Raw genomic sequence first — 24,231 nt, 5'->3', positions numbered from 1 at the left:
GTATAAAAATACTAAACTAACTAATATAAGGAAATATTTTACATGTATTAATTAACCCATTATGTTTAATTAGGATTGTAGTTTTATCTTATACATATAATTAATTAATTATTGTGTATAATTAATAAAAATGAATACATTGTTGGACTCATTATATTATAAAACATATTTAATGCACTAAAATATAATACGCTAAATACTCACAAGAAAATAATTAATTTTTAAATTATGAAATGAGATGCATATTATTATAACTGAAATATATGTAAAAAAAAGGCAATGAATTGATACAGCACATTAATGTAAAATTCTGCCAATTAATTTGACAGAGACAAAGAAGGAACAGATGGAGGGACCCTACTTACAGATTTTGCAAATTACATAGCGTTACTAATTAAGATGGTATAAGGTCATTCCAAAAACAGAAATGTAAAACATTATGGTGAATATTCTAATTAAACATGTCAAAATCAACAAATGTTGAGCGGCTTATTACACTCTTAATAAAAGAATTCAGGTTTGATGATTGGAAAAAACATTATTAAGAGAACAATTACAAATTCAGAAAGAATTAGTAATACAGTGAATATCTTTATATATATATATATATATAAAGAAAATAATAAGTCAAACACGAAAATTTATATAAACATTAACGATGAACACTTCAAATATTATAACAAAAAGAAACGAAAAAAATACAAATATATAAGCAATACCAAAGGACTAAGAACATTTATTTTATTGAGTCACTTCTATTGAAACTTCTTGGAAGCTTCAGATATTACCACAGGACTTTTTCTTTTTCTTTGTATTTTCTAAGCCAAGAGCACGGGAAGGGATAAAAGCAATATAATTATTAATTAATCAGAGCTAAAATATTAAATAATGCTAATTAATGGGTCAAATTCCTCCAGTCTTTGCTTGTTCTTTTCTTTTTAATTTTTAATTATTAACCATTACATTAATTTGCTAATTAATTTTGATTTCCCTATCAATTAAACCGTAATTGTATTGAAAAAAAAAAAAGTTGATTAAAAATAGATAAAAGATTTATGTGGAAACACTATATGTTATAGTCATAGCAAGATTTGATATATGATAAAAATTAATTTATTAATTAGCTGTATGATAATTTTGACAATTCTAGTTATTATTAGTTAGACATGAAGAAAGATTCTCCGTTGAAAAAAAATTAATTAATGTGTTTGCAAATAATTAAATTTGATTAAATCATTATTAAAATGGGGTCCCTAATTTTATTTTTTTAAAATTTTTTTTTATTAAGCTGATTGATGAGTCATTGCAAACGTGATTCTACATTGTGGTTCAAAGCCAACAACCTTTTTTTCTTCCTTTTTTTTTTTTCTGTCAATTTTTGTTTTCTGAAGCTTTGAACGCGTTTAGCCTGATATGTTGGAATTGAATTAATGGAGTTGAAACCTTTAATGAGATAAGGGAAAGTTACAATCATGTAGAAATTATCTTATTGAGATATTTTTCTTTCATTTGATTAATTACAAGATTTTTATTTTCTTTTTGTGTCAAAAGTTTGGCTGAAATATCACATAGAATTGTTTAATTATATTTATTTTATTTTATTAGTTAAATTAATGTATTTGAAGCTTTGACATGTATTTCTTTAATTACTTTTCGTTTTATGGTCCATAGAATATTAATTCTCTCAAGGTATGTGTTACTTCTCTCAATAATACTGATGCTACCCGCTTAAAATTGAGTCAAAAGTCAGTATTTGGCCGAATATCCAACGTGGCGGTCAAAGTGTTAGAGTCAAACAAAAAAAAAAGGCTATATAAAAACTTACACCGAGCAAATGAGTTCTAGGCTGACCAGACCGAGCAGAAGGAGGCATATGGTTTAGACCGAGCAATATTTTACTCGGTCGGAGTGTGGTTGAACAGATAAACATAAAAGATCAGAGTAACAATACTCGCCTGGTAAGCCGAGCATCAATTATACCGAGTATCAGCAATGCCAATCAATGATAAGGCCAGATTTTTATGAGAGAATCTCATGATATCAACTCAATATCTTAGATTATTGTTGGTAGCCATAACAGCTACTTAGCTTATAGTCTATAAATATGAAAAATAATCATTAATGGAGTACACTTACTATGTCGAAATCGTTACATAACTCTCTATGTCATTTTCTCTTATACTATCAATTAGCACCTCTAACTTAAGTGTTAGAGTAACTGGCTAATAGGCCACTGATTTTACTATTTTCTTGTATTCACAAGTTTATTTGGCACTTAGACTAATTTTCAGATGCTCACAACAACATCAAATAGAATATGAGTTCCCCTAAGGCAACACTTGTCTGTAGAGTTCTTGTTCTTTAATTAAATATGGATCATATCATTTAAAATTGAGAGAAACATATAATTGGTTGCTTATCCCTAAATTGAAACTTTCTACACCAATCATCAAGAAGAGGTTGAGCATAAGCTTTGGTAAATATAAAATCATTATGGAGGCTAATACCTTTATCAAGTTGTTATAAGTTTACAATTATAAACAAATAAGCATTATAAGAATAATGCCATGACATATTATATATACAAGTGTCTTTCTTATTGATTTTATTTAGCGGCTGCAAATTTTCTATTACTGTAATTATTCTTTGAATTACATCATATGATTGATTAACAAGTTGATTAATACTTGTATAATGAGTATTTATGTTTTATTAATAGTATTATATATTTTGTATTTTTTTATTATAAATATAAATTTGTATATATTATATTGTGCATGCAAAAAATACATAAATAAAATAAAATATTTTAAAAAAATCAAACCACATTAATTCAAGAAATTTTAGAATACGATGTTATATATAACAATTCTATTATAATTATTAATCATAGTGGATGTCATCTTAATCAACAATCAAAATTTATTCTTTATATATAAAACAGTTGCATAAAATAATTTCACTGTTAATTCTCCATATATATATATATATATATATATATATATATATATATATATGCACTCACACAAGAGTTTGTATACGTGCATTTGTGTATGCAACTAGAAATTAAACTATGATTTATAATAAAAAACTATCTAGTTAATATTTCACTAATTGATCGTTTATTTTAAAATATAATAAATAATAAGATTAAATTTTAATATTTTTTTAAAAATATTTTATAACAAATAAATAAAAGTACATAGTATTGTCATGCAAATAAACTATAAAAAGATTCTACAAAGATAAGCTAAAATATATGGACACACCTAAATCTAAATCTTACTAATGAAAAAGGATATGTAGGACAGAGAAAGGCATGCATTTGTTTCAGATTCAACAGAAGAAAAAAAATTAAAAATTTTTGTTTAAATTTAATTTATCATTGATTCAAAATATATGATTTATTAAATATTTAAATTTTATATATTTGTGTGTTAAATTTACGATGAACAATCTAAAGAAAAATTCCTAAAAAATTATATATATATCTTGATTATTTAAATTTTAAATGAATTTCCTGTTACAAAATTAAAAAGAAATTAATACTTTCCCTGTCATTTCTTCAACTCCTATGGAATCTTCAAATTTGAAAACAAGAAGGAGGGTCTCTATTTTTCTATGAAAATAATAATAATTAATTAACCACAATTAATAAAAAAAAGTGACAAGTGTCGTCATTTGCATTGACTCTTAGACATGAAAGATTCATAAACTTTGCTTTCTTTCCTCTCTCTTTCTCAAAGGGTTGGCAAACTATAAGCTAGAAAAATTTTGCAGGCTGTATTCATAAGATTGTGATTAAATTATTAAAAGAATATATTACCTGGATACCTATCTCCATAATTACCTTTTACTTTTTACTGCCACTTCAATTTTTACCATCAAAGCAATTATTAAGAGTATGTGTTTCTATTTATTCATAATGATGCTCAAGAATCTGTGTTAGGACAAGTAGGGCTGAGCAAAATTAGGTTTAAATCGAAAAATTAAATTGAATTGAGTTAATTTGGTTTAATCAATTTGGTTTTAAAATTTAATCGGTTCGGTTCGGTTTTATATTACAAAATTTTAGGTTATTTCGGTTCTGTTCGATTTTGAAGAGAAAAAATCGGTTAAACCTAACCAAATCGAATAGTAATTTATATATTCAAATCAAATCAAATCGAATCAAACCGAATTAATTTTTGAATTGATTTATTTTTATAGAAAATTTATAAATTATATTTAATTTCATATATATTAATTGTTTGATTTTATTGATTAATGGTTATTAGGTTTAAACTAAAGTCAAAATTAAACTAAATAACTTGAAAATCAAGTCTAAATTAAAAAATCAATCAAAAATCAAAACCGATGGATTTAAATTGAATCGAACCAAAATAAAATGATACGGTTGGATTCAATTTTTTACCCATTTCGATTCGATTTGATTTTTAAAATTTAAAATTTAATTTTTATAATTTAATTTGATTCGGTTCGAACCGAATGCTCACCCCTAAGGACAAGCCACCTCTGCAATCCTTAACTCAGCTTGGCGATTCAAGATTTTAAACTATGGAACTACCATCATGGCCTTAACAATCTTACATGGGAAAAGGGTTTGACAGTGGAATGCGTACTAAGTTGGAGACTACTGCAAGGGTTTGGAACAAACTTTGAGGGCTGAGATTGATATATACTTTCTTACTGTACAAACAAACATTCAGATTTCAGTTTCTGTGACTACCCATTATACTTTGTCAACTGTTTGATATTTTTCCTCTGAAAAGAAAGAGCTCAGACACCTCAATTTTTCTTCATGTTTCCACATGCTAGGTGTTGAGTTTCATATCCATCACGTCGCTATACATTGTCAACCATTTTATTTATTTTTTTTCATTTATTTTCTTACTAATATCGTCAACTTGATTAACAATAGTTTAATTCTCCGGAAATTTCTAGTTAATTACGTGTGTTTAGTGTGTATTATTATTTATTAGGTTTAAATACTAATATTGTAGCACTAAAAGTCTTGTATTCCAACATAGGAGCAAAAATACATGCACTTGATTTCTCTAAACACAGCTTGATCTACCCACTGATTGAGCTGCCCTGTGTGCACTCGAATCAGAATTTTATTATTTCAATTTCATTAAAATTTATTTTAAATTATTTTTAAACACTATTGTTATTATCTATTTGCAATTTTAGCTCGAGTAATTTTATATATTTTAATTGAAAATTTATATAAAAATACATTTTTATTAATAATTTAAAATAAAAAAATACATTTAAAATACATTTGAAAGTCGATTTGAACTTTAAAAAAAAATTAAAATCTAAATCTTAAATTTTATTATATATTATAAAAAAAACTTATTTTAATAAATTTCTATCAAATTGAGTGTTTAAAATACTCAAACTATAGTTTTAAAACTCAATTAACCCTGCTGGTCGAATTGTGAAAATTATGAATCAGTTTATATAAATAATTATGTTATATTTATTTTTTAATTAAATATAATATAGAATATGATTTGTGAATATTTATATTAAATATATAACATGATTTGTATTAAATTGATATCATTATATTGTGATTTAATTCAATTTTAATTAAATCTTAAACCCTTAATTTTTTGTTTTTATCGATTTTTATACCGAACCTAGTTTGAAAACTATGCTCAAACTATTGTTATTTCTATATGTAACTGTACATAAAATTGTAAATAAATAAGTTCAGTTGCCATGTTTGTAAATAACCACAAATTTGGGGAGCAAAAGAAGAACTGAAAAGAGTAGATGGGCTTCTCATTTTGCACATTTAAAAAAAAAAAAAGAAAAAAAAAATGGGAGGAAGAAACAAACAAAAATTCAAAAAAAAAAAAGCAAAAGTCAAACAAGTCTTAACTGGGATTCGAAACAGACACAAGCGTTATAGCCTGGTTGGCTGTCTTTCGATGACGTCATACGTTACGTGCACTCACTCACTCTCACACAAAACACTTCCCACGTGTGAGATCACCTAAACAACCAAAATCATTTTCAAGATTCGTGTTCTTTTTTATACAATTTTTTTAAGCTCTTCTCATATAATTTCGACACGTGTCCTTCAACTCAACCTGCGAGCCCTAAAGGTAGTCCCTACTCCTCAGACGGCTTTACTCGCTCGGCTTCGGCTCCACTTGGTTCCCACGTGTACTTTTTTTTTATATATATATTTTTAAATATATTGATTGAAAGATATTTAAAATTAATTTAAAATTAAATTTGATATATTTTAATTATAAAAACTTTAATTTTAATTATACATTTTAATTTTCATCCAAAATTTCATTGTTAAGTAGGGTTTTAATGTCTGGATTAAATTTCTTAATCAATTGAAGTGATTATTATTTGTGCATATTATGAGATTATAATTAACATAAATTGTGAATTTATCTAATTATATTTTCTTTACAATAAAATTTAAATTAGATCATATTTTATAAGTATAGCCAAATCAATAAATTATGATTGATCTTTTCACATTAGATTTACTTATTAAGGAATCAATACGTATCTTTTTTGTCTATAAAAATTAAATATTTAACTTTACTTAAAAAATAAGTGTATTAAATTATTTATATCAAACACTTATTTATATAATCAGAATTTATATTTAAAAAATTACTTACCGTAGAGTATTGGTCATGAAAATAAAATTCAAGATTATATTAAAAAAATAAATTTAACTATCACATAAATTAATTATCATAATTTTAAAATTTTATAAATATATAAAAAAAAGGGATTTAGATTTGAAGAGCCAGCAACAGAATGGGAGGAAATTATAATTAATCAGCTTACAATAAATATTAAAAATGGTAATATCCACAAAAGGGCTAATTAATTATTATTATTATTATTATTATTTTTATTTTTTTTTAAGTTGTGGTTGTGGAGATAGGGATGTGTTAGCTGAGAAAGCAAAACCAATCAATCAATCAAATCATGCAAAATGCACGCTTTCTTCAACCCTTATAAACTGCCATTTCTATCAATATGATTATGATGCTGAGGTTTGGTTTAGAGGGTTTGTCAGCTCAGTTTTTCTTCCCAATTTTTTTATTAATCCTTTTGGGTCAGTCATTCTTGATGAATACAGCTATTGCCTAGTGAGGGCCAGGGTGTAGGGGCATGGACTATGGATCAAGGACCAATCTTTGCATGTTTTATGAGATTTTGGGGCCACCCTTTGTTGTGACATTCTTATTGGAGATGGGATTTTATATATACATAAAGATGCCAAACCAAATAACAGATGTTTTCTTCATTGATAAGTTGCTGGATGAGTAACGTAATGTTAATTTCATATAAATTTTGTTTGTAACGTTAGGAATTTGAATTATATAGTTATTATTATTGAGAGAGATTTATATGAATATCACTTTCGGTTCGAATATAAAAAATTATGTATATAAAATTAAGACATAAATATCATTTTTCAAATATAATATAAAAGGACGAAGGGATGAATGATCAGAGTAAGCTACCAACTCTCTATTATTCATTGTAGCTTTAGTTGCTTGTGGGCTTTTGGGTCAATTTGCATTGTAAAGCGATTAGGGTTGCTTTATAAATTTCAAATTTCATTACCCTTTATAAATGTTTGATGTAGAATAATACATATTAGAGCAATTGACTTATAAATGGGCATAGAGAGTTGCTTGGTTTGGCTAGAGGCAATGAACTAGGGTGTAAGAAACTAAAATTTGAAAGAAAATAAATTGAGATTGTGAATCAAGAAATAATTTTTCAAAATTTGTTGAGATATATAAATTATATGGATCATAAAAAAAAATGCTTTCCCATTTTGGTATATAAGGAATACAGTAGCTTTTGCCCAAATAGAACCCAGCCCAACCCAATTAAGTATTAAAATCAAAATGGGTCAAGTTTGAATTTCTTGTTTCCTGAAAGATTTACGGACCACCAAACATCATACACACGGTTAGACTGGCCTTAGGGCATGATTTGTAGAAAGCAAAGGCAAGGAAAGAAAAGTGCATAGAATTTATAAGTAAAATTTTCATAAAATAAATCTTTTTATAAAAAGGGTAAAATTTAAGAATGAGGACAAATGAAATTTCCTAATTTGAATGTGAATGTTCTGCTTCTACCTTTGAAAAGAGAAAGGAAATCCACTTGATAAAATGTGTAAAAGACGGTCACTTCCTTCCATTTCAAAAATTGGAGCAGGAAATCTGGTTTTCTTCAATCTCTAGCTAAGGAAGCCCATACATGGACATCTCTAAGAGTTCTACCCTCCACTGTGTAAAAGCCCATACTATTGCTTTCAGAGTCCAATAACACGACCACTCACCACACCAATTCTACGTTCTCATTGGTCAGGAAATTTTTGTCGTGAATTAAGTGAAAGTGACCTTTGACCTACGACCTTTACCTGTGTATCCCTCCGTCTCCTTCTCCCATGTCTGCTCCACCATGGAGGAGGAGAAGAAGATCCATAAGAGAAACTTTAACACGATACCCATCTCACTTCACATCCATTTAAATCCAATTCTCTTCTTTCTCTCACTCTTTCTATTACCCATTTGCTACTCTGCCCTCCTCAAGCCACCCCCACTTCCAATTTTGCCACTCCCCTCTGCCCCTCAGCTCCAATGGCAACTCACTTCCATGGCCCTCTTCTTTCACTTTGGTCCCAATACCTTCACAGACTCTGAGTGGGGTACTGGCGGAGCTGACCCTTCTTCATTCAACCCGACCCGCCTCAACACCACTCAGTGGGTTCAAGTGGCGAAAGATGCTGGCTTTAATCGTGTGATACTCACTGCGAAACACCATGATGGGTTCTGTTTATGGCCTAGCGAATATACAGATTACTCTGTGAAGTCAAGTTCTTGGAGGAATGGAGCTGGTGATGTTGTTAAAGAACTGGCTTTGTCTGCCAAAGAGGCTGGCTTGGATTTAGGCCTTTATCTTTCACCATGGGATAGGCATGAGGTGTCTTATGGGAAAACTCTGGAATATAATGAGTTCTACATGGGCCAAATGACTGAGTTGTTGACCAGGTGATTTTTTTTGTTGGTTATTTATGAGTTTTTTTGTTTTAATCGTTGTGTCTGATCAATTATGGTTTTCTCCTTTAATTCCTTCTATTCATTGTTTCTCTGAAACTTTGTGTTGTCATTGAGCATTTTGACAAGTTAACTTGATTAACTGAGTCGTTGACAATGTGAGTTTTGTTATCTGCTTTTGTTTGGTGTTTGGTGTTTAGAGTTTTTGATGGTTTGTTTTGTTTGTTATGGTTTCGAGATGCCAGTGCCACTAAAAATAAGCTTTTGGCAAATTCTTGTTCTGCATTAAGTTTCTTTGGAGGGCCTGCAGGTTCAGTTTTATGATGTTTCTTTTCCAATCTTTTCAAGCAGGTTGTAGATCATTTTGTTGATCATATAATCATATTCTTTAATCCTGCCCAGTGTATATGACTATCTATTGTCCACTGAAGGTGTTTTATGTGCTTTTCAGATAGAGTTGAAGCTTTATTTTATTTGTCAAGATACGAGATGTGATCTCTTTTGGTTAGTTCAATCTTAATGATATTATTTGTGAAATAGCTAATTCAATAATTTTGCTGCTTTGTTAGCAAGTTTAAGTTTTGCTGTGACTTCATTTAAACAATTTAGAGCTTTATAATGTATTTTGAAAAATTGTGATAGGTATGGAGAGATCAAAGAGGTATGGTTGGATGGTGCAAAAGGGGAGGGAGAGAAGGACATGGAGTACTTTTTTGATTGTTGGTTTAGTCTCATCCATCAATTACAGCCTGGGGCTGTCATATTTTCTGATGCTGGTCCTGATACAAGATGGATTGGGGATGAGGCTGGTGTTGCTGGGTCTACATGTTGGTCTCTTTTTAATCGAAGTTCTGCCAAAATTGGAGCCACTGATCCAAAGTGAGTTTTCTTCCTTACCTTCTTTAATCCAAATGCACTATGCACCTTGCCTTTAAGCTCCAAGACCCCCTTTTACCTTTAATAACTATGACTTTTTTACTTGTATAGTAACGGCCACTTTACTGGCAAACTAACACACTCCCATTTTACCTTAAAGAGCATGATTCAGCTGAATACAATGAAAGGACTTATTATGCATGCAGGGAGGGTGTTATGGAGAATGTGTGCTTGCTGGAGCGGAGTGGATTCCTTAGGTTGCTTTAAGTCCAATTTTGGATAAAAATACCCTGCTTGTTAGCTAGCTAATTTAAACTTCAGTCTTTAACAAGAAGTATGGTTTAATCAATGGTTGGGTTTATTGTTAAATTTGGCAAAGGATCTTTTCACCTTATACTAAAAAGTGAACTTATTGATTTCTCATGTTGAAGTTCTGTTTACTTGAATTTGCTCAAGCTATTAGGACATTTAAAATACAAAATTGATCTAGGCTTCCATGTTTCTCTGACCAGTTAATAATGAACCGTTTATGCTTTTGATGGCCCTTTCGAAGGTCCGACTATTTTGTGTTCTATTGTCTTCAGAAATTTTCTTTGGTTTCCTTACTCATAGATCTTGGTCCTCGACTAATTATTGCATTCATTTAACCTTACTGGTCTCTCCAATTCTGAATAACTTGTTTAACGTGTGAGATGTGTTGTGTCCCTGACATAATCCAAATGTCTGTTCATTCCAAGTAAGAACAATGAAAGAGTAGGCTTTCTTCTCTTTTATTAGGAATGATAAAATTCTTGTCTTGTCTATTCCCCTTTTGATTCTTGCATTCTTCTGAAGTACCATATCAAATGTCAGATTTTTATTCACTTCTTGTCTGTCCATCCAAAAGATACTTACAGGGAGGAGACCCTTCAGGTCATGATTGGGTGCCTGCTGAGTGTGATGTCTCCATTAGACCTGGCTGGTTTTGGCATGCATCAGAAATCCCAAAATCTGCAATGAGGCTTCTTGATATATATTACAAATCTGTTGGCAGAAACTGCCTATTGTTACTAAATGTGCCCCCTAACTCTTCAGGCCTTGTATCAGCTGAAGACATTAAAGTGCTTCAAGAATTTACTGAACTCCAGAAGTCTATATTTTCTTATAATCTAGCCAAGAATGCTCTTCTTAGTGCCAGCAGTACACGAGGCGGCATTGTCGATTCACGGTTTGACCCCAACAATGTCCTTGAAGAAGGAATCTACACCTATTGGGCTCCTGAGGAGAATCAATCAAATTGGGAGTTATATTTAGATCTTTCGGAGTCGGTATCTTTCAATGTTCTGCAAGTGCAAGAACCAATTCAAATGGGACAACGGATTATTGAGTTCCATCTTGAGATTGAAAAAGATGGGGAATGGAAAAAAGTGATCAATGGCACCACAGTAGGATATCAGAGGCTTTTGCAATTTCCCACTGTAGAATCTCAGCACCTGAAATTTGTTATAGACAAGACTCGGGCAGACCCACTAATTTCTTTTTTGGGTGTCTATATGGATTCATTTTCCCTTGTGGGTAATAAATTTGATAATAGCTCACAAATGCACTTCAACAGCAGTGCAGTAGTTCAGGAAGCTAGAAGCAACCATTTCTTGAACAGCAGTGAAGTACTTCGGCAAACTAGTCCCAATCATACTCAAACTGCTGCATTGTAATGTATGTAGATTTCCATTACCTTGTTGCACAGCTGATTGTTCAATCTTCAAATTCATTGTTAATTAAAAAATATTATTTTAACTGTTGTTAAAAAGACAGTTTCAAAATGTTGTTAAATGTATTATTTAGCTACTTTGAAATTATGATTAAATAATATATTTTATTTAACAGCAACTCAAACAATCATGCCGAATGAATCCACGTTCTGAGGCTACAAATTTAGTTTTTAGATCAAAACGTAGCATTTGCTTGAGCATTATCTACTGCATCATAATTTTGTTAGCTAATTTGATAACTTTACAGTTTAAGCAAGTAACTTGCTCTTACTCTCAAGACAAAATAACACCAAAATAAGGTGATTTTTCACGATGGTACACGTATAAATACAAAATTACCAAATATTTTATTTAACAGTGTTCATTATTCAATTCAACCATTACATCAAACTCCTTATCAAAAAAATAAAATAAAATAAAAATAAAAACCATTAGATCAAACTAGCATGCTCTCAAACTATAGCATACAAGGAAAGAAGTACTTTCAACAGAGGAGAGTCCTAACGGCTAACTCTTGAATGTTTAAAATATGACTTTGCTTTGCAAGTGAGTTAGCACATAAATTTTGTTCTTTGTAAACATGGGATAAAATACAATCACAGTCCATCCTAATAATTATTCAACATTCTCGAATCAAAGCACCTGAAGTATGCAATGACACATCCCCTCATTATTAATCAATTTAACTCGATGAAATCCATTCAACCAGGCTAGTTGCAGTCCAAATGGAATCTCAATTAATTCAGCAGCTAGAACAAAAGTTTCACCAATATTGAAGGCGAATCCCAACAATCATTTGTTTTGATGAAGCGTCTTCTAAAAGATCACTTGTACTTGCATCACTTGGATTGCATAAACAACTTCCATCAACATTCAACTTCACCCATCCTTTAGGAGGAGGTTGCCAAGAAACTAAGTATGGTATGTGTATGTCAAAGTATGAAATGATACATCTCCCTCGTTATTAATCAATTTAACGACCCTTAGAGAATTTGATTCTACCATAACTCGATAAAACCCATTCAATCAAGTTAGTTGAAATCCAAATAGAATCCCAATTAGTTTAGCAGCTAGAACAAAAGTTTCACTAATATTGAAGGCGAACCCCAACAACTATTTTGATGAAGTGTCTCCTAAAAGATCACGTATATTTACATCACCTGTATTGCCTAAACAACTCCCACCAACATTCAACTTCACCCATCCTTTTGGAGTAGGTGGCCAAGAAACTAAGTGTGGTATGTTTACCTGATGCTGCCTTTGAAGTTCAGAAATCTGAATCGGATTAAAGAGCCACAAAGTGACATACAATCCATCAATATATTCACAACATAAGAAAAAAAAAAAAAAACCCAAAACATAGCTTTGTATGGTTGTTTTTCACTCTTTTGGTTAGCAATATATTTACAACTACATCTTGAACTACTGCCATGAAACTAAAATGTCTTCTATCCCAAGTTCACATAGCAATTTGAAAATTAAGATACAACAATTTATTCCCCTCTGGAAGTTATGTCAGTTAAATAATGACTTGAACTTGTGTTGTCATAGTTCATTCTGCTAGTTGCAATGCTAATAATATATTGGTATTATTTTGGTTTTGAGAAAAAAAAAAAACCAACAATAGAAGAAAAATAATAATAAACCAAATTTACAAATAAAATACAATAATAACCAATCAGAAAAATTCATATCTGCAAATTCAGCAATTGAGTTTTCATTCTGGTTGCACTATTTTGTACGCAATCTATGTGGGAAAATTGAATAAAGAAAAAAAATTCCAGAAAGAAATTGAAAAATGGACCATATTTAAACAGTTAAGATAGTCACAATTAAAAATATATATATATTTTTTATTAGTAGAGGCCCAATAAAAATAATATTAATTGCCATTAATCAATAATTTTCACTAATGATAAAGTTAATTTAGAATACTTTTTAAATGTGGATACTTTCTTAATTTAGAATACTTTTTAAATGTGGATACTTTCTTAACTTTATTCAAAATTTTGATACATAACTAGACCTAATATTTTTAAAATTGATTTAAGAACATTAATTTTATTGGATAAGTATGTTATTTTTTAAAATTAATTAATTCATATCCATAAAAATAAGTTTAATATGGCGATTAAATAATTGGACCAAATATTTTTCACTAGTTTATTGGCTAAAATTTTTAAAAAGGTAACACTAAAATGATTGGTCATAAATTTATTAACTTTGTTTTAAAAATATTCAATATATTCTTTATTGAGCTATAAATAATAAATAGGAACAAGTATTTTAATTTATTAAATATTGACAGTTAAAAATATGACAATATAAATAGCATTTTAAAGCTTATTCTAATAAAATTGATGAGTATAACAACTTATTAATGTACTTATTGTAAAAAATATGGGTATGGCCCAATATTCTAGATGTAAAAGGTAGAATTAGATTTTTTAACGAGTATATTATTTTAAATTTAATTAAATTACTAACAATTTAATTAGCTTTAACAAAGTTAATGGGCCAAAAAAAAATATGGATCAACTAGGTCACATTAGAATTTAAAAATTTGACTTATTAAACAAAAGATTAGCCTAGATCAATTTTTTAATTAAGTTGGGTCAATAAAAAAATAAATTTTAAATTATTAAAATATGAGCATATTAATTTTTTTATTTAATTGAGTTAATAAAAAAATGTTGACTATTATATTTAACTAACTCTCACATTTAGCTTTAAAAAAAGAATTGAGCCTAAATGACTTTTTAAAACTTAAAATGATCGGTCCTTTATTAAAAATAATGTATTTAACTTACAATTTAAATTTATTAAAAATATTTTTTTATTACTTAAAAAAAAAATTTTAAAATATTGATCACTAATTTTTAAAATTTATAATAAGAGCTCATTAATATTTTTTATTTAATTAAATTCTAAAAAATTTTAAATTATTAAAATATTGACCCATTAAATATAACATTGATAATAATATATTTTTAAAAACTAATAGCTAATTTAATTAATAAAGTTATGTACATAATAACTCAATTGAATATTTATAAAAAGTAAGTTTAAAAAATAAGTTATACTGGCTCCATATTTTTGTTAGTGGCCCATAATTAAACTTATTAACGAAATTGGGTATGTGCTAATTAATGTGACGTACGTAATCTTTAATGATTGATCAATAATTTAAAAGGTATAATAGACACGTCCAACTTAGTTAACTTATTTAGAGGTACAATTTACTAGGTGCCATATTAATTAAATTCTTTTTAAGTCGAAATGTTTAAAGTGTAACTTACATGAACTAGTTAAATTGTTCAAAATATGACATTAAATTAGCCCATCAAAGTTAATGAGCATATTAATACAAACCAATTTTTCAAGCAAGGTCACTTAAATTGATTTATTATATTTAATTTTTAGATTGATATTAATATAAAAAATTAATAAATTCATTTTTATAAAAACTATTAGAATATGTGATCATTAATAAAATTTAATTGTGAGTTATATTAGGTCAATTAATGAGTATTTATTGTTTTATTAACCAATTAATGTCGATATTTAATATTAAGCCAATCTTTAAAATTAAATATGCACTAATTAATTTTTTATTTAATTTAGCTAATAAACAAAATTTAAAAGGATGGTTAAATGGCTAATATTTTCTAATTTAGGCTAAACAACTTAATATATATTTAGCATATTGACATATTCTTAAATAAAATTTGGGCTAAATTTTAAAATATTAGGTAATATGTACTCAATTATTAGAATATTGGTCCTTTATATTTATAATCAACTATTTTAATGAACAGTGGCCCAATTGATATTATAAATTCTTGAGTAATAAAAACTATGATTAACATTTATCACTAATAATTATATTCTAATGATGGTACTCATTTAATTTCTTGGTTGAAATGTTTGTCAATTTATTTAATTGGACTAATAATCCGTTAATATATGAGCTGATTCATTAAATTTAATTCTTATAAATTGAGCCACATTCGTAATATTAATATAAAAACTTAATTTAACAATATACAGTAACTTAAAAAAATTAATATTTATAGAAGTCTGATTGTATTGATTAAATGGAATATATATATATATATATATATATATATATATATATATATATATATATATATATATATATATATAAAGCTACACGGTGATGCAAGTTGAGTAGAATTAGGGAATTTTCACGACCCATTTCAAGTACCGATAAAAATACTAATAATCCTCTTATCTAATAAGAATCAAGGTAGTTTAGAGGTGAAACTTTCACAACTCGGGACCTCTGTGTATATATATATGTTGCAGTCCTATACTCGTTGTTGGACTTGGAGAAAAAAATGCATACAAAATTTACCAAAAATATTGTGAAAGTTCCAACTCTTTTAATTATTAAAAAAATTGTAAAAAATATACATACAATAGGAGATCTATATACATCAGGGTGAACAATATTACGTTTGTGATGGTATATTTGGTCAGCGAGTTTGCGTTTCCTGGATTTTTCATATCTGCATGATGTGGAAACTGACGTTTATGTTTGTAATGGCAATCAGCTTAGTGATGGATACTTTTCTTTTCACCTCCTAATCTGTTAATGAAAGTTATTCTGACAAACTATGTGATCAAGTTTCTGATGCGAGCGAAGTTGCTAGTGAGACATGCACTAAAATAAATATGGTCATGGTATTTGTTGAGATTACCACTAGTTCAAAGGTGAAGTATGAGAATATTTTTGGTGTTGATACCTGTAAAGGCATTGCTTTTGTGTTAGTTGATGTTGGCCTTGATGCTGATAATTGTAAGGTCCTCTCAACATTGAATGACAGAGCCCCGATATTGCTGAGGGAGTCCATGGCCACCTTAAGAAAAACCTGATTAGTGCTAGGGACCAGGGTCACATTTTTCGTTATGCCACCCATGAGACCCAGAGTTGATGCCGCTGACCCATTTATTGGCCACCAAGGTTGGAGCTGGGCTCACTGAGGTGAGAAAGAACAAAACATGCCCCTGGTTGAGGCATGATGGCAAGACTCAAGTGACTGTCGAGTACCAGAAGGAAGGTGAAGCTATGGTTACAATTAGAGTTCACACAGTCCTCATTTCTATTCAACATAATGAGACTGTCACCAATGAGAAGATCGCTGAAGAACTGAAGGAACACGTGATTAAGCCAGTCATACCACCCCAGTATCTTGATGGCCGCTTTGTTATTGGTGGCCCTCATGGAGATGCAGGGCTTACAGGTAGGAAGATAATCATCCAAACTTATGGTGGCTGGGGTGCCCATGTGGTGTGCCTTCTCTGGAAAGGATCACACTAAGGCGGATCACAGTGGTGCCTATATTGTCAGGCAGGCTGCAAAGAGTGTAGTGGCTTCAGGGCTTGCCCAGCGCTGGATTGTACTAGTTTCTTATGCAAATTATCTGTGTTTGTGGACGCTTACGAGGCAGGGAAGATCTCAAACAGAGATATACAGGCTTTAATCAAGGACAAGTTTGATTGCTGTCAATCTTGATTTGAAGGAAGGCGGCAACTTCAGGTATCAGAAGACTGCTGCCTTTTGGACATTTTGCCAGCGCAGTTTTCCAATTATTGCAGGTGGGATTCTTCCTGTCAAATGATTCATGGATAAGTTTAAGGTACCCAATCTGCAAAGGTTGGTTATTCTTCATGTACTTTAACAGTCAGATTGCTAGTTGAAAGATCAATGATCTGTCCGCAGTAAATGTGTGCTGCTGTATTCAAGCTCTCTTCCCTTTGCTACAAGCGTCACACGCCCCTCATATAGGTGGACAAATTCAGATGGAACATCAGAGATCATTCCACTTATATTTCCCGGATACTGCAGTTACATTTTGCCAAGGAAACCAATGCCTTCAAATATTATTGCAAGATTCCCATTCTTGGTGGAACTTCATCTATATATTTCTATATAGTTTATAACTGAAGTTAATAGAGGCTCAAATGCTTGTTTTTTAATTTAATCATATTTTTGGTTTAAATTGCAATTATTTCTACTGGAGAGTTTTTGTTAAAGATGTTGCCTGGAATCTTGGTTTGTTCCCTGTGGCTTCCACCTGATAGAGATATGCAATTTGATTCTTCAACTTTATTCTTAAAGTCAATTAAATTTTTATATATAGACAATAAAAAAATGAACATAATTTTATTCCTGTGCAGACTCTTGCGAGAGTTTTTCAGCCTTCAGGTGTTGTTTTATCAGTTATTTCTGCAATTTAATTCCTTTTAACTCTTGATTGGAAGGTTACTTTCTCTCACGTACTGCGTGAGGCAAATTACGCTGCGGATTGGTTAGCAGGGCATCTTCATACTCATGATTTTGGTGTTGAAGTGTTGGACACTGCTCCTGTAGATTTAGTTCTATGACTTATGCATGATCTTGTGGGTGTTTCTTACTTTAGATGTGTTTAGTTATTTGTTTTAATCTCTTTTGTAACAAAAAAAAATTGCCAGTGTTTAAAAAAAAGTTAAAAGTGGGCATTTTTTTAATATCATATATTAGTATAATTTTATTTTTGATTAGTTTATTAATTATTTAAGAGTAATTTTTATTAATATACAATTTTATTATATTCTGTTTAATATATATTATAAATATAAATTAAAATTGAGTGAAATATAATTACATTTTAATTTAATATTGAAATTTACTAGTTAAATATGAAATTAATTATGAATATATAATTAATATTCTAACATGCAGAGTGCACTAGTTAAAATGCATCAAATGATGCCAGGTTATAAGCTTTAATTTTTCCTTCCTGTATTTTATTAAATAAAGTTGGGTGTGAGATAAATTAAATATTTATATCTAAATTTATATATTTATTTTATATAATTTAATTAATTTTACATAAAATTTAATATAAATAAAACCCATTCTTTAATTTTTATATTAAATGTATCTAATAAAGTATATAATTGTCAAAATTATTAAAAATATTAAATTATAATGCCTCTTCCAAGTAATGAAATATTAAATTTGTATTATGTTTTCATTTAATAAAAGTTGTATTTTTTATTTAAAATAATAATTAAATTTGTGATAAAATAAAAACAAGAAAAAAATAAAACTGGAAACTTCTTTTTCAATAAAAGGATTGAGGGCACCCTGCCTTGGCGATAAAAGAGAATAAATTTTAACAAATCATCCCAGGAATTATATAATAATAATAATATAATATTTAAATAAAAAATATAATATAAATTTTTTAATTTTTAAATTTTATATAATAAAATATTTTAATATTCAATTATCAATTTTTTAATTAAATGTTAAACTGAATAATTTTAATGTAATACTAAATCAGTATTTCTCTTTTTTTTTTAGTTGTATAAATTAAATATTTTTTTTATAAAAAAAATAATTTTTACATATAAAATAAATAATTTTACATTTTATATAAAAATGAAAAAAAAAATTAAATATTAAATTAAAAGTATTCACGTTATTATCAAATCAGAAAATTAATAATAAGAAGTTAAGAAAATTTTATTGTAAAAAATTTTAAAATTAAAAAAATTTATATTATATTTTAAAATTAAAAAATTATAATATCACAATTAAGTTCAGCCTAATTAAAATTTATCCCAATAAAAGATACTACCCTACCCAGAATGTTAAAAATGCAACCCAACAAACATTGCCTCCTGTAGACAAAAGCCATGGAGGGTAACAAGCCTACAACGGTGATGTGTACGGTACTTGCTTTGGACCATTCCAACCTCTTTTACAGAGCCTGCTCCGTCTGCGAGAGAACTCTTCCGGACACTCCTAATTCTCTCTGCAGATTCTGTGACAGCTTCAACCCCGCCTCTTCCTCCTCTTCCAAGCGTCTGTTTCGCCTCCTTGTAAGCATTTCTTCTTTGGTTCTTGCAGATGGGCCTTAAGGGATTGAAGTGTCGATTTTTTTTTTTAATTTGTGTTTTCTTTTGGTGGGCAGGTTTCAATTGCCACAGATACCAAGGTGCTTAATGTCATCTGCTTTGATAGGGCTGCTAGAGTCTTGTTTGGATGCTCTGCTGATGAGTTTTTTGACTTCGCCAAGATTCACCCTTTTGCTGGTAAATCTCTCAACTTTTTTGAAGAGTTTCACGCACATACACATATGGTTGATGATGAATTAAGGGTATTTGTGTTTCATAGCCGCCAATGCTGGAACAATTCTAGAAGGGGAGATGTTTAAGATGACACTGTCAAAACCCAAGAATGGTAATGCACAACACTTGCGAGCAGTCTCAGTTTTGCCTTTGAGGACTGGTTTCCGGCCAGCAATTGAGACCTTAAGGGAATTGTATGGAGTAAGAGCAAGTTCTTGATTCTTCTCTTCAATTCTTTCATGTATTTTTTAATTGGCATGAGTGTGTGTTTTGCTAGGAACCCTATGTTATTTCCTTACAGGCCAGATGGTTTGAAGATTTCTGTTGTCATTCCTCTGTCTATAGAAGTTGGGACATCTAATATAAGCATTGCATTATTTTAATGGCACTAGAGGATTGAAAATCAAAAAAGAGAAATTCTTCTGTTGTTATTTGCTGTTATCGGTGTATTTTTGTTGATAAATTCTTAGTGCTGAATTCTGTTTATGACACTTGAGAATTCAATACTAATGCTGATGAGATATGAATTTAAGGTTCCAGGTAAAGATTTTAAGTAAACAACTGTTATTGCCCTTGCTTTTTCCCAAATGAATTTTTGAAAAAATATGTGTTTCTTTTTTTATTTTTATTTTATCGGTGAAGAGTTGAGAATGATGTCCTTGAGTTCAGTAGAGCCCAGTATATCACAGCATACAGAACTTAAAAAACAATAAATGTGAGACTATGGTTGATTATTCTGAGAAAATGGAAAAAAATTTAAATGGGGTGATCACTTAGGAGAAATTCCTTCTTTAGTTCTAGTCACAGCAAGCTTCCCTTGCATCCAGCTTTTTAGCATCTGTAATGCAGCTTTTGGCTGATCCATTGGAACCATGTGACCAGCCTCATGCACCTGGTTATTGTCATAGATAATCAAAATTGCAGAAGTTAGAATTAGTTATCATGGCAGGCGCAACAACACACTTGAGAGAGAGGGAAAAAAAGAGTGTAGAAGCCTGACCTTGAGGAAAGTAAGAGGACCATGGCTTTTCATTTGTCCTGCTTCTGCACCCTCAACCACAAATGGAGCAGTTGGGGCGGCTCCAAAATCTTTCTGGCCAGACCATTCCATTGCATGAACCCATCTTGAATTTCCTGCCCAAACACAAAGTATATCAAGAATGTAATCACACAATAAATTACATTATTAGGTTTTAATTTAACCATGGAGGTTTACCAAGCCAATTGCATATGAGATCCTCCTCTCCAGCATAGATAAGCACCCTGATTCCATCCTCAAGAAGAGCAGGAATCCCCGCTTCAAGATTCCTCATCCAGTCCGAAAGCATGGCCTCATAAACCTCAGAACTGCAGGAAACAAAGCTTAGGTCTCCTACGCCTAGAGCATCTCTAACTACTTTCTTGTTCAGGAATGTCTCCATGTCTGAAAAATCATAGCATAATTGCCCCTCACATTCCTTTCGGATATCGTAGTACTGCAGATCAAAGATACTATGAATTTTCATCAAATTGTATAATGCATTTCTCTTCACAAGCAGCATGCCCTCTCAGCTTTTATTTGTTTGAAAAATAGTTGAAGTGCTTCCTTACATTTATATTACCAACAACGTCCATGATCTGAGAGAATATGTCATTGCAATTGACAAAGGCAGTTTCACAAGCAGATTCACCATCTGTGCCTGATAAATCATTCTCAGTTCATTATAATCAACAAAGGGCAGAGCAATTAGCAATTAATTAAAATTCACATGGTACTGACTTCGCTTAACCAATGCAAGGAAGAAAAAAATAACCAATTAATCAAACAACGTACAGGGAAGAATGGAAGCATAATTAGATCTAGGAAGAGAATTACCGCAAGCTTTGATTGCCTGCTCACATTCTGGAACCAACTTGTTAATTCTGTCATATTCGGATTGCTGAATCAACTTGTTGTCCAATGCATAATCCGTGTATGCTTTGTATTGGATACCAGGATCAGTAAGACCATTGCCAATGGCAAATCCCTGTTCACCAATTTTGTATGATTAATATAATTAATCCAATTACAAGCCAAGTAAGAATAATGAGACAACTAAGTGAATTATGGTTTAAGGGAAATTTACCTTGAGGTTTATCTGAATCCCTTCTTTGTTTTTGTTGCCTTGATGAACCCTAGCAGCAAAAGCGGGGATGTAGTGCCCAGCATAAGATTCTCCAGTTATGTAAAAATCATTTTTGACAAACTGGGGATGCTTTTTGAAGAAGGCCTAGAAATTTTATAGACAATTCAAGTGAATATTAAGCTTAGGTAGTTAAGTTCCCGAGTTAACAAATCGTGAACAAGTAATTTTCTTAATAGAAAAAATCTACAATATGAAGAAACAGACCTGCAAGAAATCATACAAGTCATTGCTAACACCATTCTCATCATGACGAATGTCATTATTATCTGTTGTGTAACTGAATCCAGTTCCAGTAGGCTGGTCAACGTATATGAGGTTTGATGCCTGCCAAAGAACAACAAAAATTGTGTATTTGATCCAATGGAACAATATTATTGCCCAGGGCTTAGAGCTATAAGCATATTTTTATTTAGCTTAACAGGGGCAGAAAATTGCATCTTTCGCCTTGAAGCTCAAAAAACTGGCAAAGCAGTGCAATACCTTATCCCAACCAAAGTCATTCCATGCAAGAGAGTTGTTCTTTGAAATATGGAAGGGACCATTTTCATAAAACAATGCCAATTCACTGCTGCATCCAGGCCCTCCTGTTAACCATATGACAACAGGATCATCCTTGCTGTTCCGCGATTCAAAGAAAAAGTAGAACATCCTGCAGATGATATGGAGCATTATTAAAGCAGAGACACAGAGCCAAGAAACAATTCACATACATGATCATATAGTCTTTAATGATTTTACCTTGCAGCTTTTGCATGGGGAATCTTATAGTATCCAGCGTGGTGACCCAAATCCTGAACAGAAGGCCCTGGATCACCAAGAAGATACAAGTTTAATGGTTTCTCAACAATCTGAGGACCAGTTACTAAAGAATCAACATGGGTTGGCATGTTGATAGAATGCTTAGGGAATAAGTTAAACGCTCTTATAAGCTTTTCTGCTTGCAGTTTTGCCAAGTTGGTCGCTGAAGAAAAGTGAAGTTGGTCATGATGATGAGATGTTGCAATTGCATATGAGGAAGATGAAGAAATGGACACATAAAGAAACAAAGAAAGGAATTTGTATGAGAAATTTGATGCCATAATATTGATTTGAGCTGTGGATTTGATAGTTCTGTGAATGGAAAATGAGTTTGGATCTTGATGGATTTATATAGGTTTGATAAGCGATTTGGTGTGTGGGAAAGAGAGAACTAAACCTCAATCACTTTTCTTCTTTAATGTAAAGCCAAGGAATGCTATGCCATTTTCTTACTTAAATTCACCTTATTACGAACTTAAAACATAAATATATAAATTTTATTATATATTTTATATTTTTAATTTATAATAAATTAAATATAAACAAAAAATTTTTAAATTGCTCAATTATGATTTACCCAAATTTATCAGTAGAATGTTACCAATTATCTAATTATAGTATTATCATTAAAGAGAATTCTAAAAAGAGAGACAGATAAGGGAATTCTACCTTTTCAAATCTCAACATTTGCTGTAGGTTGTGTTTGAATTCATATATTTGAAGCTATGAATTTGGATTTGCACTAAATACCTTGTTGGAGAAATTTAAAAAATATAAATTTAGATTTTGATCAAATTCAAGATAAATATAAATACTTTTAAAAAAATAAAGATTTGAAATACTATACTATTTGAAATTTAAAGTCAACTTAAGATATATATATATATATATATATATATATATATATATATATATAAATTTTCATTTTAAATTCAAAATTTGAAATTCTTTTGTTATCCAAATAAGATATTTTTAAATTTCTAAATTTTAAATTCTAATCAAATTTTAAAATCCAAACACACCATTATAGAATTTAATGGCTTTGTTTGAAAAAAAAATTATTAAAAAAATAATTCAATTCTTATATAATTATATTATTTTTTATATAATTTTATTTCTTTTAAATTAAATAAAAAATAAATTCTTTCGCCTAAAATTTTCAAATATGAAAATTTATAAAAAAAATTAAATTAAAATTCTTATGAAATTTTAATTTTGTGGATTAGTGTGAATTGCACTTTGAAATTTTGACTCAACCTTTTTCATTAATTGCACTTAGCAATGACTCTAGTAGTCTTAAAAATATTGAAGAAATAACATATTGATTTCTATTTTCTTTTAATTATTTTTTGGAGAAACCATGTCTTCTTTTAATTTCATATATAAATTAGTAGTTGGGAGTATTTCCTTATCTTAAAAGGTTGGCAATAG

General features: G+C 29.8%; 3 protein-coding genes and 1 pseudogene across 3 annotated transcripts; 3 read left to right on the top strand and 1 right to left on the bottom strand.

Moving 5' to 3' along the window:
• The first annotated feature begins 8,313 nt into the window (after positions 1 to 8,313).
• LOC110672216 (alpha-L-fucosidase 1) lies at positions 8,314 to 11,687 on the top strand. Its single transcript, XM_021834927.2, has 3 exons — positions 8,314 to 9,059; positions 9,708 to 9,944; positions 10,828 to 11,687. Exons 1-3 carry the CDS (start codon positions 8,470 to 8,472, stop codon positions 11,633 to 11,635), a joined length of 1,635 nt encoding a protein of 544 aa, XP_021690619.2. The 5' UTR covers positions 8,314 to 8,469; the 3' UTR covers positions 11,636 to 11,687.
• Positions 11,688 to 16,276: 4,589 nt separating this feature from the next.
• Positions 16,277 to 17,337, top strand: LOC110672212 (S-adenosylmethionine synthase 1-like; annotated as a pseudogene).
• A 2,011-nt stretch (positions 17,338 to 19,348) lies between these two features.
• Positions 19,349 to 20,268, top strand: LOC110659126 (uncharacterized). Its single transcript, XM_021816986.2, has 3 exons — positions 19,349 to 19,588; positions 19,681 to 19,801; positions 19,884 to 20,268. The coding sequence occupies exons 1-3, from the start codon at positions 19,403 to 19,405 to the stop codon at positions 20,054 to 20,056; spliced, it is 480 nt and encodes a 159-aa protein (XP_021672678.2). The 5' UTR covers positions 19,349 to 19,402; the 3' UTR covers positions 20,057 to 20,268.
• Positions 20,269 to 20,429: 161 nt separating this feature from the next.
• Positions 20,430 to 23,190, bottom strand: LOC110659125 (serine carboxypeptidase-like). Its single transcript, XM_021816985.2, has 9 exons — positions 22,741 to 23,190; positions 22,483 to 22,651; positions 22,207 to 22,326; positions 21,943 to 22,086; positions 21,693 to 21,843; positions 21,428 to 21,516; positions 21,054 to 21,312; positions 20,838 to 20,971; positions 20,430 to 20,729 (listed from the first exon to the last, which is right to left on the bottom strand). The coding sequence occupies exons 1-9, from the start codon at positions 23,079 to 23,081 to the stop codon at positions 20,607 to 20,609; spliced, it is 1,530 nt and encodes a 509-aa protein (XP_021672677.2). The 5' UTR covers positions 23,082 to 23,190; the 3' UTR covers positions 20,430 to 20,606.
• Positions 23,191 to 24,231: the final 1,041 nt, after the last annotated feature.

The sequence above is a fragment of the Hevea brasiliensis genome, chromosome 6, assembly GCF_030052815.1.
Source record: "Hevea brasiliensis isolate MT/VB/25A 57/8 chromosome 6, ASM3005281v1, whole genome shotgun sequence".
NCBI classification, from domain to species: domain Eukaryota; kingdom Viridiplantae; phylum Streptophyta; class Magnoliopsida; order Malpighiales; family Euphorbiaceae; genus Hevea; species Hevea brasiliensis.
Note: the sequence above shows the minus strand (reverse complement) of the source record. Positions and strands in the feature narration are given on the sequence as shown.